Source organism: Chlamydotis macqueenii, chromosome 26 (genome assembly GCF_036417535.1).
Source record: "Chlamydotis macqueenii isolate bChlMac1 chromosome 26, bChlMac1.mat, whole genome shotgun sequence".
Classification (NCBI taxonomy): domain Eukaryota; kingdom Metazoa; phylum Chordata; class Aves; order Otidiformes; family Otididae; genus Chlamydotis; species Chlamydotis macqueenii.
The window spans coordinates 3,688,823-3,702,573 of NC_141581.1; the positions used below are offsets into that span (position 1 = coordinate 3,688,823).

The 13,751-nt window shown below is 44.9% G+C and overlaps 1 protein-coding gene across 5 annotated transcripts in view; it reads left to right on the forward strand.

Moving 5' to 3' along the window:
- Nucleotides 1-13,751, forward strand: part of SBNO2 (strawberry notch homolog 2) — a 65,425-nt gene that overhangs the window by 10,550 nt on the left and 41,124 nt on the right. For 4 of the 5 annotated variants that reach the window (XM_086767211.1, XM_086767210.1, XM_086767208.1 and 1 more), the window contains exons 2-4: nucleotides 4,159-4,382; nucleotides 5,469-5,548; nucleotides 12,505-12,628. In XM_086767211.1, coding sequence (XP_086623337.1) covers nucleotides 4,257-4,382; nucleotides 5,469-5,548; nucleotides 12,505-12,628 — 330 coding nt within the window. In that variant the 5' untranslated portion in view covers nucleotides 4,159-4,256. Of the gene's footprint in view, nucleotides 1-3,933; nucleotides 3,954-4,158; nucleotides 4,383-5,468; nucleotides 5,549-12,504; nucleotides 12,629-13,751 lie in introns of those variants that run through there. The other variant, XM_086767212.1, reaches the window with a different exon arrangement.

Below are 13,751 nucleotides of genomic sequence, written 5' to 3' on the forward strand. Positions count from 1 at the left end.
CGTAAACCAAGGCATTAGAGTACTCCAGCTTTCTTATTTCCATGCTTGTACTCAGCCTTTTTTAGTGGTTCTTTGTGTGTGAGTAAACGCTGACAGGGCGTGCTTGCCTTTATCAGAACTATCAAGGAGCTCACGTGGGCGGACGGTTCATAGCGGTCGTGTGATGGTTGGTAGCTCTTGTGTGATGCTTGTGCGTTAAGGTAACGTTTCTTTGGCAGTGGACTGTTTCGTTCTGGTATAACTAGAAAATGTTGAGGGGATTCATCCTCTTCCTGTGTGACCTGGAGGACAAGGCTGGGAGTCCATGACATCTGGGTTTCATCCTTAACTGTGTTACTGATTTCCTTGGCGTCTCCGAACAAAAGATCTCTGGTTTTTGAGCCGCCCATCTATAAGGCTGGACTGCTGTTCACTTTTATCTCTTCAGAGGAATTATGTCATGCAAATTCAAAGCGTTGTCTTTTACCATCTGACCATTTCTCAAGCGTAGAGGTTTACAGTTCCGTAAGCAGTTTTCTTTCATTTTGCTAATTGGGTATGATCTATTGTGCAAGAGTTTTCCTAAGAAACTAATGCTGTTTTAGAGAAAGGTTCTCTGCTCTGCAGAGAATCTGGCCAGCCAAATCTGGTGTTGCCAAGACACGAGATAATGTAGTGCAGGCAGGGAGAAATTCTGATATTGATTTTACCCTTCATAAGTTACTTTGGATGTGTAAGTAAAGCTGTATATTTACTACAGCTGTTACGGGAATAACTGCTGCTGATTTCTTGTCGAAAGCTGTTACAAATAGGAACGAAAAAAAGCAGCAAAAAACCTTAAATCTCTGGTAAAAGAACAGACGCAGTATTTTAAAGGCACCAGAGGATATCGGTAGCTCTAAGGCAGTCTGTGACATTGACCCTTAGGGCAGCAAACCCCCCCATCTCTGTTCTGAGGAGTAATCTGTAAAACAAAAACCAACTCCCCCCCTGCCCACCTCCCCCCCAAAAAAGAGGAAGAAAATCTTCCTTAAAGCTATGTACTGCCAACGTCTCTTGAGAGGGAAGGCCAGAGGATCTTGGAACATGTTGATGGAAGTGGAAAACAAACCTAATTGTAGGTTTGCTGCACTGCTTCATTTGGGGGTTGGGATGTTGTAGCACAGGCTTAATTTATAATCCAGGTCCTCTTGTCAAAGCCGCTGGTACAGGAAGAAAAGCTGGGAATTTAAAGACTGGGAGAAGGAATGAGGCTATTTTTAAAGCAGACCCTTCGATTTCATCTTTTGTGCACTGGAGATAACTGGAGTCGTGATAAACCTTTGTCTTGTCTCTTAATACTTTCTTCCTTAGATGTGACTTCAAATTTCATAGGATCTCTTGTGGACCACTGGTGGCATCAGAGAAAACTGAAAGGAAAAGAAGAAAGTAGCCCTAAAGCCCAGAGGAAAGCATCCCCTGGGGTGCTGAAACATAGGTTGTTTCATTTCTCACTAGTGAAGCTTTTTATTACATCTCTTCACAATGGGCTTGAGGTCAAAGTCTGCATTTATGCATCCCTGTTCACAAGTTCTGTTGCAATAAATCATGCAGCTTGGGAGGAAGAAGCCCTTGAATATTTTAATGTCTTCACAGCCTTTTGTGCGCAAAGCCGCTTGATAGGGGAGGGAGGTGAATGTTGGGTTGCCTGAGGAAATTCATCTGTGGTCCTTTGTCTTCAGGAGATGTAACACAAAGCAGGTTTTGCTTAAATAATAGGACATCAACACTTGGTGTGTCAGTGGGGCCAGAGCACCCACTAGTAATGCTGCTGCTGCTGCTTGCAGCCCTGCTGCTGAGCTGACTTTTGTCAAGGAGGGCCTTGATGAAGCAGCTGCTAACGAGGCTTCCAGACTGCAAGTCGACAGGTTTTGGGAACCCTGGTGCTAAGGTTTGGCTAATAAATCAAGAGGCTTGAGGCCAGTATAACAGTATTAATTAGCATGCTGGGGTGCTAGCTAAGTGTTTTTAGTTATTTTTTGCTCCTGGGCTTATGGACTATAAAACCGGAGCGTGGATTTTATGGTGTAATAAAAAGAAACACTTTTGCTTGTAAAAGAATGAGACTGCAGTAAATCTCTGGTGAAATAAAGCCAGTGAAAAGGATCTAGGTGATCCTGGGCCTTTGAAAAGAGCATTTATTCTGTTAGCAATTAATTAAAATGCTCTGAGATTTTTGTAACTTAATGATCTTTTCAGGTAGCCTGGTGTTAACTTCTGGCGCTGTATAAACTTTGTTCCCTGGAGGTGATGTTTCATTGTGCTTTCCTAGGGAAAACGCTTGCATCTTGGTCACTTAGGTTTTGTTGTTGTGGGTTTTTTTTGTTTTTTTTTTTTCCCCACAATTTGTCAGGCTGTGGGAAGGGGCAAAGATGGGATTCGCAAACTCCGCAGTCTCTTCAAACCCACTGCTGACCAGTCTGCCTCTGAGGAAGTTGCCTGCTCTCTGCAGCCCCACCCTGATGAGCCACAGCTTTCATCCAGCGCGGGCTTGGGAGCTTACGTAAACCGTGTGCATCCCAGCGTGACTACCTCTTTAGCTAAAATAAAAGAGGGGAATACTTTTTTAAACCACAAAGTGCTTAGCCTCTGGCAAATGATTTAATTCGGTCTGGGAGCCTCTGTCTTGTGAAGGCACTTGTGCACCCGCAGCTTGTTAGAGGAGCAGAGGCAGCGGGGTCGCTGCTCTCTGCTTTTCACCCAGAAGGTCCCCTGAATGCGAGGACCTTGCCTGGTAACTTCACTGCGGGGTCTGTGTCGGCCTCTCCACCCTGTAATCAGCAGAGATGTCGTGGTCTCCTGCGGGTTCTGCAGCCCGCACATGCGAGCCCTGCTCGGAGCCCTCCTGACATGACTGCTGCCACCAGAGAAAGAAAGAAAGAAAGAGTCACTTGAATTTCACTTTCCGTTACAGATGCAGAAATAATTTTGTCTGCCGAAAGGTCACTTATTTTTAAAGGGCCTCTGACTCAGAAATGACTTTTCAAAAATACTGTTTGTAGCCAGTAGTATCTTCTGAATGATCAAAGCTGGCGTATTTTAAGTTGCAGCTTAGATTTGCGCTCTTTAGTTTTTCTGCTTGGCTAGCTTGCTGGATGAGAATGTATTGGCCAGTTTCATTTACTCGGCTGTCACGGTACAGGCTTCTGGTGGCAGACAGGGTCATGGGAGGCAGAAGAGGGGCAAAGAAAAATGCAGTGGAAATAAAGACATCACGAGTGCTTTTCTCTTGCTCCTCTGGCTGTATAGGTCACTTTTCCATCTCTCTTTTTTTTAAACCCAATAAATGCGATTGGAAATTGATGTTCTGTGGCATTATGGAGAATTTAGAAAAAAAAAATAAAAAATCAAAATTTGCATTGGAGCTTTTGACAGACAAGTTGCACTGAAGGCAATGTCTTTTGATGAGATTAATTCCTGCCAGAACAGTACTCTTGCCTTAGCGTGATTCTAAAATCTCATCTTCTAGCAACAGGGAAAATGGAAGGCAGCTGCTAAGTTCTTATATTCTTATAGATTAATGGTATTAATGCTAAAAGTATACTATCTGGCTTGACCTTTGTGCATAGCAGTAGGGAACAAGTGTTAGTGGACACTGAACATCTGCCGTGACGTTAGGGAGACGTCACAGTGCAGCGAGATGAGAGATCTGGGCGCACTGGGACCCTGCGAGGCGATTCACTCGTTGCTCAGCGTGGCCATCAGTACTCCCTGGAATGGTATTCCGCCTACGTAGCATATTTTAGTGAAAGTGAGGGATTTGGGGGAACTGATTGGCATGAGTATGCGTGCAAGTGAGAATCTTTTTGTATATTAGACAAGAAAATTCCTTAAGATACAAACCAGCTGTGTGTCTACTGCAAAAATCCAGATGATTGTGACGATCTGCCAGACTTCTGCGGTGTTTGCAGTAAGGCGGGAGAGGTGTGTTCAATGTAAGTTCACAGGTCTGGGTGAATTCCAGGTGTGGTGATATTTGAGAACTCTGTTTCCCAGTAAAAACCTCTCTCTTATAAAGAGGCAGCAGGCGTTTCACAGGCTGACATCTGTTTACTGATCTCTTAGCTATGTTTGCTCTTAGAAATGTTTTTCTCTCCCCCCTTTCCTAAAATTTAAATGCATGTTTCTTTTCCACCTTAGGACATGGTGCAGGGTGAAGAGCACAGATAAGGAACCTTCCACCACTCCACAGCCTGTTCCACCTGCCCTGAGGACTTCATGCAGCAGGACGCAGGCTGATGCCCTCAGCACACCCTGCCATGGACGGGGGGAAGAACTACCCGCAGCACGAGCACCAGCAGTCAGGCAATACGCTCTACAGCATCCCTGGCCTCCGCTCCCAGCTCGCCATGCCAGCCATGGAGGTGAGGGCGAGGGGTGGGGAGAGGCTGCTTGGAGGGTGTCACCAGAAAGCGTCTGAGCAGAGCAGTCCAGCCTGTTGAGTCCTGGGAGTCCTTGCGCGTGTTTGCAGTCTTTCTAGGCAGCTGTCCAGGGGCATGAAGCACTGATTGGGAGTGCTGGAGGGCTGAGGTGACGGCTGGCTGCTGCCTTTGAAGTGAGAGGAAGAGAGCAAGGCTGTGATTAAAACAGCGCCTCTCTGAAAGATGGTAGGTGCTAGGCTCCTGGGAAAGGACTAAAGAGTTTATGCGGAATTGCAAACTTTGTTTCTGCTCCAGCTCGTCTCTCTGAGACATGCTAAATCTATTGCTGGGTCCAGCTGTGCCTTTCTTGAGAGTGGCAGAGATGAATAGGGTTGTGTTTGTCCTGACACAGCTCCTGAAATAGGACCGGGTCCCTGGTGCGTGTTTTCAACAGGGCAAAAAGCAAACTTCTATCCTGAAATAGCTTACATGTTCCTGCAGTTTTCTGTTTCTGTTTATAACTTTTGTTTGAGTTTTGTCACATGTAGGAATATAGAGGTTAAAAAACCAGCCTCGTTTCACCAAGTGCATGTTGCTTCAAGCATGAGGTTTCATTGCTTTGGACACAAAAAAAGACAGATGAAAGACTGATCTGCTAGTTGATGAGTAAGATACTGTATTATTTCCGTGATTGTATTGGTACACGCTGAGCTAAAAGCTTCCTGTTAATGTTGGAGATCGTTTAGGGAGGTGGGAGGACAAAAAGAAATTAACAATGTTTTTAGGTGTTTACCTATGCAAGCCAATTTTGAGTTATGGGATTGGTGCTTGCTTTTCGCAGAGACTGAGATTTAGGGGCTAAGAAAGGGGACTCACCCTGTTGTCCTTCTGGGGACAGCATAGGAAAGTAGGTACAAAAGCTGAAACCGGAGTGTGGCACTAGATTTCTCCTACGATGAGAGATGAAGGGCCACCTCTGCTTACGGGAGGCGCTGAGGGAGAGAGGTCATGAGCCTGGCTTCAGGTCTGCAGCTGCAGGTAATCATGCCAGATCTCTGCTGCTGTAACTGTTCTGCTTTCTCCTTTCAGAATTCCATCCTGGCTGCCGACTCATGGAGTAGCTGCTACCCTGCCTCTTTCCCAACCTCATCTCTCCCAAGTGAAAACCAGTAAGTGCTACTCTCCTTTGTATAATTCCCCTTTGCTCTTGCCCACTCTGTGATTCCAATGTTTCTTTACTGCTTTTCTTGTTTACTTTATTTCACTAACAGATGGGGAAATAATTGCATCACACACTGATCTTGTGGCATTTCATGAACTGCTACATCTTTGAAAAAGCAGCAAACAGCTTTTTTTTTTTTTTAAAAAAAAAAAAAAAAAGAGAAAAACTTTGATTTCTGGTAAACCCGGAGGCTGCTATAGGGGAGGAACAGCCTTGGTTTTGCCTGGATTTGTTACACTAATGGAGTTCTTAAAAACACTCCGTTGCCGCAATCTAGCTGACCAAATACGTCGTGGAGTCTCTCTAGATAGTGCAGACAAGGAGGAAGGATTACCGGAACCAGGTGGCATACTAACGGGTGAAGTGAAGTTAAATTTTTTTGCCATGTAGGTGACTGGAAGCTGACTAAATACTACCATCTCATGTCTACATTGACAGAACATGCACAGCCCCTAGCTGCAAAGTTCACAGGGAGTCATGACTTTTTCCTCTGGTTGTAACTGATGTTCTTCACCGATAACCTCACCCCACAAGGTGTGAGGTGATGAGTACGGGCTCGTGTGAGAACTTGTGACTGACTTCTAAGTAGGGCTGCGCAGCACAGTTTAGTGCTGTAAAGTGGAGGTGTGATGTGTTTCAGTAGCCTTTGCATAGTAATAGTGGCCCTGACTGATGGGAAAAACATCAACCGTGTGCTTTCTAGATACAGTGCAAAAACTTTTCTAGATTGTGTGCCTGAAGTTTTTGAGGGCTCTTTGCATAATGATAAACATTGTTCTTCCTTCTGCCCCTTTATGATGAACCTCCATTCTGGATAAGAAGGTAGAATATGACGGGAGATGTTCGGGACAACATGAAGTGGCCTTGTGCCACCACCGAGTGGCTTGGATTAAAATGCTGTTGGGACTGGGAGATGCTGATTGCTGGAAAGAAGGTCTGAAGGCTGCTCAACGGCTGCTTTGGTCTCTTTGTGAATACAGGGAGTGGCACAGATATACAGGATGTGCTTTCATTTAGGTCAGAGGTGGGAGGAAGGAAAAATAAAAGGAACAGAACTCAATATCGTGAGCTAATAACTGTTACAGGTGCTCAAGGATTTAGTTTAACCTTCTTCCTGAAGAGATTTTAGATCTTCATGGAAAAGCAGAGAGATCCTTCCTCTGGAGTGTCTGAGGTCCAGCCTGGCTGTCAGCAGCGACATTCAGCTCCTCTGTTCGGAGGGATGAGATGTCTTGTCTCTGTGTTAGTTCTGCTTGCTTCTCCCGTGCCTGGTCCACCTCCGTCTGCAGAGTGAGCTAGCCAGCAACCATGGGGCGGGTGGGATAGGACGGTTCTTGACCTGGCATTACCAAGAAGCTGTCCCACAGGTGCTGAATGGAGTTCTGCCTTGCTAGTTACTCCCCAAAGTGAGAGCTGGAGAGGAGTTAGCAGATCAGTTCAGTGCCTTTGCTCTTAGCTAGTCTGCCTCTGATTGGAAGAGGGTGTACTTTTTGAGCGTGATTCCTGTAAATTACACTTTGTAAATCCTCAAGAGAGCTATAACAGAATTTCTGTTTTGCTGTATTGAACCACAAGATTAGATTGTGTTTATCTGTTGTGTTGGGTTTTTTTCTTTGACCATTTGTTCTGGTTTTGCCCCTCACTTTCTTCCTGTTCAGTGCTGCTCTGCTGCTCACGTCAATGCTGCTGGAAACGTTATAGCCTTGGTCCTGCAAAGACATGCCTGCATTTAATACAAATGTAAACTTGTTGACTTTGCTGTAGTTACTTTTTGAAATGAGGCTCATTGTAGTAATTACTTGCTAGAGAATGATTTAGCCAAGGCTGCACCTTTAGCTTCCTGTTTTTCATATCTTGCTAATTGTAAAAATCACCTTTCAGGTGAAATTTTCCATATCTGTATTTCACAAAAGAAAATGATCTGTCCTTTTGTATTTGATAACTGCAAATGAATCTTTTTTAGGTGGATTTAGGGTTAGGGTGTTACAAGTAGGAATTTCAAAAGGCATGGAAACATTGAAAAATGTTATTTTAAAGGGAATTGTAATTATAGCCCATGTTGTAAAATAGAAAAATGCAGATGGCATTAGAGTTAGTCCAAGTTTCTCTTCAAAACCCTTGCAGAAGAAATCTCATTTGCAAGTGGCTGTGTTTGGACATGGCTTATTCTCATAGCAACAGCTTTGTCCTGAAGCAGGTTTTTCCTGTTTCTTTTCAGCAGTTAAATTTCATGCTAGAGAATTTATTTGAAAGATACCAAAGCTTGCCTCTTTGTTTCAGATTTTCTTAACCTGAAAAATGTAAACAATGTCTTAAACCTTGCTGAAAGAACAAATCAGGTTCAGGTCCCCTGTAGGGACGAGCTGTAGCTCAGTTAATTTCTAAGGTAGTTACCCCTGAAGAGCTGGGCTTACTTTGCGACTGTAGGCTCGATACATTCCTTGCGTCAAGGAAATCTGGGTCAGTCTGGTTGTGCTGTTGGAAGTGGTGTCACAGATCTGCAAAAAAGTATTTGTCAAAACCTGGAGCAAAGATTCTTCCCCAGTTTCAAAAACTTTCTTGCTGCCTTCATGCCCTTTTCCACTTTGCCACCTATGTATAGAGTATTGCTTGCTGAAATAGTAAAGTATGCTTTGAGAAACATAAATTGGTCTAACGATGAGGCAGAAGAGTGCCAGGCTGGCGCTGAGGCAGCCTTTGTTTTCTCCAGTTCATCTCTGATCTTCCACTGCCCTGAGATGTGGAGTTTGTATCTCTGGATGGAGGGCTATATCATCAGAGCATAAAGCCTGGCCAAAATACACAGAGGAGGTCTCCAGTGAAATTGCAGTGTGGCCCCAGAGGGGCTTCAAATGCATTGGATGCGTGGATGAGCAGCTGGTATGAAGCGTGCAAGGCAGGCACAAAATCACAGTAGCCCAAACAAGGGTTGTTACAGCAAGCTTAAGCTGTCAAAGTATGGAGACCCATCTCCCGGGAGGGATGGGCATCGCATTGCTCACCTCTGAGATGTGGATTCTGTAAAAGCCTGTCCACAGTGTTCCTCTCGGTCCTCCCATTGAAAGTTCTGAGCTCCAGGAGAACTGAAGGAAATTATGAAAGTCTTAAAAATCAACAAACCAAAGCAACCCAGCAAAAAAATCCCAGCCAACAATCTTCTTTTGGAGCATATGAACTAGCCCTACCCTGAGACCCACTGGCTGGACGGTTTGGGCGACTCAGATGTCGGCTCAGGTTTGCCTTATACCAAACTGTTCCACCGCTGCTATGTTTAGAGTGGGTGGCAGCAAAAAAAGCAGTCTTGCTCTTTAAAGCAATTGTCTGAACTTGATATAATCCAAAGATGCTCCCCACTCAGCTCATAACGTCCCAGGACTCAGGGATGAAAGAGTTTCTCTGGGCCAGCTGCTTTATTCCTTAAAGAAGAGTAGGAACCCTCTCTGCAGGAAGGCTGTTGGTGCTTGTTGGGTTCTGAAGGTTGCACACCTTTATGTACTTTCCTTCATGTTTCCTACAGAAAATTGTCTCTCTAGTTAGATTTCTAAATATTCTTTTTCATAACAGCTGAATTTTTGGGCTTGGCGTTATTGACTTGTTTTGCTCATAGGGCCGGGAACAGGCGCTTATGTTCCTTAACCAGAGGCTGCTGAAGGACGTGTACTGGGTCAGTACCTGTCACCTCCTCTTCGCACAATGAAACGCTGATTTCTTCAAACTCTGCTCTTGAGCCAGATTCCCTCTTTCTCTTGTCAAACAGAAGCGGGAGACCAGCATTCCGTCCCTTTTGTCTGTGTGATTTAATTGAGGTACCTGCCTTTCCACAAAGCAAAGCGGTGTTGATGCTGGCTGGGTCGCTGTGGAGCGTTCCTGCTCCGAGGGGCTGACTGGAGCCAGTGCAGCCTCTTCTGTCCGAAGAGCACAGCGCTTCTCCAGACTAAACTTCACTTTAGTGCAGAATAATTTCTCCAAGAACTTAATGACTAAATGTGTTCAGTTGTTTGGGTTTAAAAGGTCTGGTTTTACTCATCAAGATGACAAGGACTTGGTTTTCTGCAGCCAAAAGAAGTAAAATAAGATGAGTCCAAACTCCATAGCATTAACTCATTAAACTCTGATCTCAGCGCTGCAGAGATAAGTTTCACTGATAAAATTATAAGCATGTGTATTTAACTATTATGAAGTTAGTAATTGCTGTAGGGCCTTGATTGCTTCAGGAGCCAACCTCAATGGTTGAAGAGAATCAGTGGCCTGAAGGGGACCGGTGTAGCGCTTGTCCACAGCTGCAGGACGGACCGCCATGGTGGGTGTCCCTGGCTGTCTCCAAGTTCAATCAGAGGGGTTTTGGCTCTGGGATGGGCCAGGTTAGCCAGAGCCTGGCTCTTCAGGGGTGAGTTGAGTGTCCATGGCAGGACATGGACTTGCAGAGTCAGAGTTTTTGAATGCAGGTGGTGGTTTCTGTTGTCCGGGACACCGGGTTCCTTCTTTAGTGCTGCAGCTTGAGGTCAGATCTGAGGGTATGAGTGCAAGCGGGCTGTCTTTTCTAAATCCAGTGTGATTAAACCCAGTATAAATTTCCTTTCTAAAATGATTTTTAGTTATCCAGTGAATGCCCTTGGCCTCTGAGGGGAAGCTCTTCACCCAGAGTAGCTTCCATGGAGCAGTTTACCAGTAACTTAAGTCCTGGAGAGGGTGAGCAGGTATGTTCAGGGCAATCTGGCTATGAGGCTGTTCTCACATCTTTGCTTTGGCAGTACAGCAAGCTTCACATACTTGATTCTTCCTGTTAGCACTTTTTTTTTTTTTTTCCAGTTTAATTCAGCCTAGCTTGTCAGTGGCTTTATGCCAGCTCTTCAAATGAGTGTGAATATCTTTAAGTTCATATTGAAAAAAGGTAAAGCACAGCACGAAAGGTACTAAAAGAACTTTGGCAAATGCTGCATACTTGGTTCCTACGAGAATCTCAGAGCAGTGCACTGAGTTGCTATTGGCTCTTATTTCAGACTGCAAGAAGAAAGTGCATTGTGCATTCATAGATTTGAAAACCAAGATTAAAGGAAGCAAAATAACATACCAAAGCTGGTCATTCCGCAGCAGTTCAGGCCAGGGAGGTTGGGGCTGTCTTGGTCTCCTTCCCGTTACCTTAACTGACTCTTGTTCAGACCCACGAGGTGCTGGTGAAATAGGAGGCGATGTTCGCTTTTCCAGTAAAAATAGTTTTCCCCTTCCCTGGTTAGTTCATTAGTGCTGGCCAAGCTCTGTCCTCATGCAAGAAAGATGGTGAGATCACAGCACTTTCAACTCGAAAGCGGTTTAAACAAGCCTTTCCCTGTGCGTAAATACGTTAATTTCCAGAATTTATGTGCAGATTATAATTTGCCTGAATAGATTAGGAGGAGCTGAGAGTCAGTGCTGGGTTGTCAGTTACGTGCAGGTGTGCTAAATCCTCCTTTGCCTTCACGCAGGGTTAAGTCTCTGTCGGGGTGTTTCTCTGCAGCAGGTAAAACAGCGGGGGCACTGAAATGAGGGGAAAGGAGCTGTTCATTTTGGAGAGTATTATCTGTAACGATGAAAAAAGAGCAGGAACACTGTATTCAGCGGGGCGAGATAACTGTGTTTGCACATAAATACATATGTAAGTGCTAAGCATGGTGTATTAATGAGCTGCTAGCCACATATGGCATTTTAATTGCTTAATAATACTTTGGCAGTGCAGTCATTCCTGAGCTCTGCTCCTGGGCAATACTTCTTTTTAAATTCTGTTTCTCCCTCCCCTCAGTGCCTTGTTAAAGTTTGTTGCTGTGGGTTCTGTAACCCTGGCATTACGAAGAACGTACAACTTGCCGCAAGAGGAAACCAGTCAGATCTGGTGAAACGTTTTAGTGGTTCCAGCATGCAAACGTGTTGGGTGGCGATTGCCCAAGCAGCGCGAGTGCACAGCCCTTACAGGAAGGATTACGAAGCACATTCCTTGCTCCTGCAGGAGAAGGGAAGGGCTTGCCTCTCTAACAGCAGAACCAGAAGACGGTCGGTCGTGTAATACAGGCCAGAGGCTGCTCCTGGGAAGGAGGAAGGGAATTGTCTGCTCTTTCGCAATTCTTACCTCCTCTCTGCTCGCAGGAAGCCGGTGCTGGGGGAGGGGAGGCAGGAGGAAGCGCTGGCATGTGCCCTACCCAGGAGGGCGCAGTCGGAAGACCTTTGCTTTTTTCACTTGTTAGTTCAGCAGAGATCTTGCTTTGTAACTAGGTATGACTGGTTACATCCATAATTCATCCCTGTCTGGGCTAACAGTTCTGTCTAGGGTTTCATGTCCTTTTTTTTTTTTGTTTCATGTCCCTTCCATTTTTAATCTGTCTGTAAGATCTGTGAGCAGTAGAGCTCCCTGTCAAGGCTGTGCAAGGGGGTTGTTTTCTTTCCCTGTCTGTGCTAGTTTGCAGGGCTGTTTCAGTTTTATGGCCCAAACTAGCATTCGGGTGTGATATTTCCGTGAAACTGGATGCTTGTCCTTATGTAGTGTGATTGTCAGGTTCCATCACACCCGTCAAACGCTTGGCGCTGAGACATCTCAGAGGCTTAATTTTGCTTTGTTGTCAGGACTGAAATATTTAGTCCCGCAGACCATTTTTATCTATTAAATCCTTCCTATTTTACACAAATTGCTGAGAATTGAATTCTTACTACAGCTTTCCAGACTCTTACAGTACTGAGCTTAGGAAGTAGGATATAACTGGTAGATGTATTATTTTGCCTAGGTACCTCTTTTGGATAAACATAGCTTTTTAAAATACTGGTCTCCTATATGTGTCATCCCATAGTCGCAGCTTCATCGCTCATGATGGAGTCTGAAGCAACCTGAGAAATGCTCAGGACTGACAGGAAATAACTACTTTTCCCGTTTCCTTACAGGCAATATTTTAATTCCCCTCACGATTTTTATATGAATTCCATCAGCAGACCACATTTCTTGGATACAAACTATGCATCTGTGGACCCCACTGACTTCTTACCAAAAAATGGTGATTTTCCTCAGGTAAGTACATACCTACTAATGGCTTTGAGGGAGAGTGGTGCTTTATGGTGATGGGTTTTATTTTTGAGTATTGTCTTATTGAGGGGAAAGGAAGAGACAGGCAATATCTCAAATTTGTCTAGCAGCTGATAGGAATTGTGTGCAATTGGGATAGATTCTCTGACAACAGCAATTCAGAAGCTATCTGTTGGCTTGGTAGGAGCTCATCTGTGGTAAAATTGCTTCTGCCTTTTGAAGTTATGATTAACATAAACACTGAAAGTGCATGGGAGAATCCTATTTGCAGGAGGGCATAGGTAAGTGTGAATTTGAACATGCTTCAGGCAGTTAAATAATTTGCCTCCTGAAACACTCTTCACTCACTGATGCTGCTTATGCTTTCTCACTGATTACAAGTGGTGGATTCCTGAATAGTGAATATTTAGGGATTACATCAACACAGTGCCTAGCAAACTGAGACTGGATCTGTTTCCTTTTTTGCAGAGCTGAAGTGTGGGAGGAATGAATAGTCACTCTGGTTCTTTCGGCATCTCTAGGGACCAAGAGGCATCCTCACCTCAGGGATCTCTCTGGGTGGGAAGGAGCTCCTTCCATGGAGCTTTTGAAATGTTGCACTGGTTTTTGGCAACATCTCGTGATAAGATTGGCCAGTAAAGACTGGAGAGCAGCTGATACGACAGAGCTGACTTGGAATAAAGGAGATGAGCTACATCCTTTCCAGGAGTTAATACAGATATTATCAGTGTCTGGCTGTGTATGTTCTTTGCATTAGGGTTTCCCCCAGCATCTGAAGATACACAGTGAGAAAAACTGCAGAATGTTACCCTGCTTTGACCTGTCAAGGCAATAGCCAGACCGAATGAACTCCTAGTCTCAGATAGCTCTCCCCTCTCAGTAAGTCACTGTTGTGGTTATCTGGGGAGCATGCAGATACCAGATGCAGTCCAGTGTCCTGCCTCAGGCAGGGAAAGGGCACAGCCCACTGTGCTTCAAAACCCTGTGGGAAGTAGCCCAGGAGGAGAGCAGACGGACTTAAAGAGCACCCCTTTACTTCCAGCCCCTGACCTGTGTCCTGAACCCTTGTTTGAGCACAACTCTCCCATCAGACAAGAAACACAGGAAG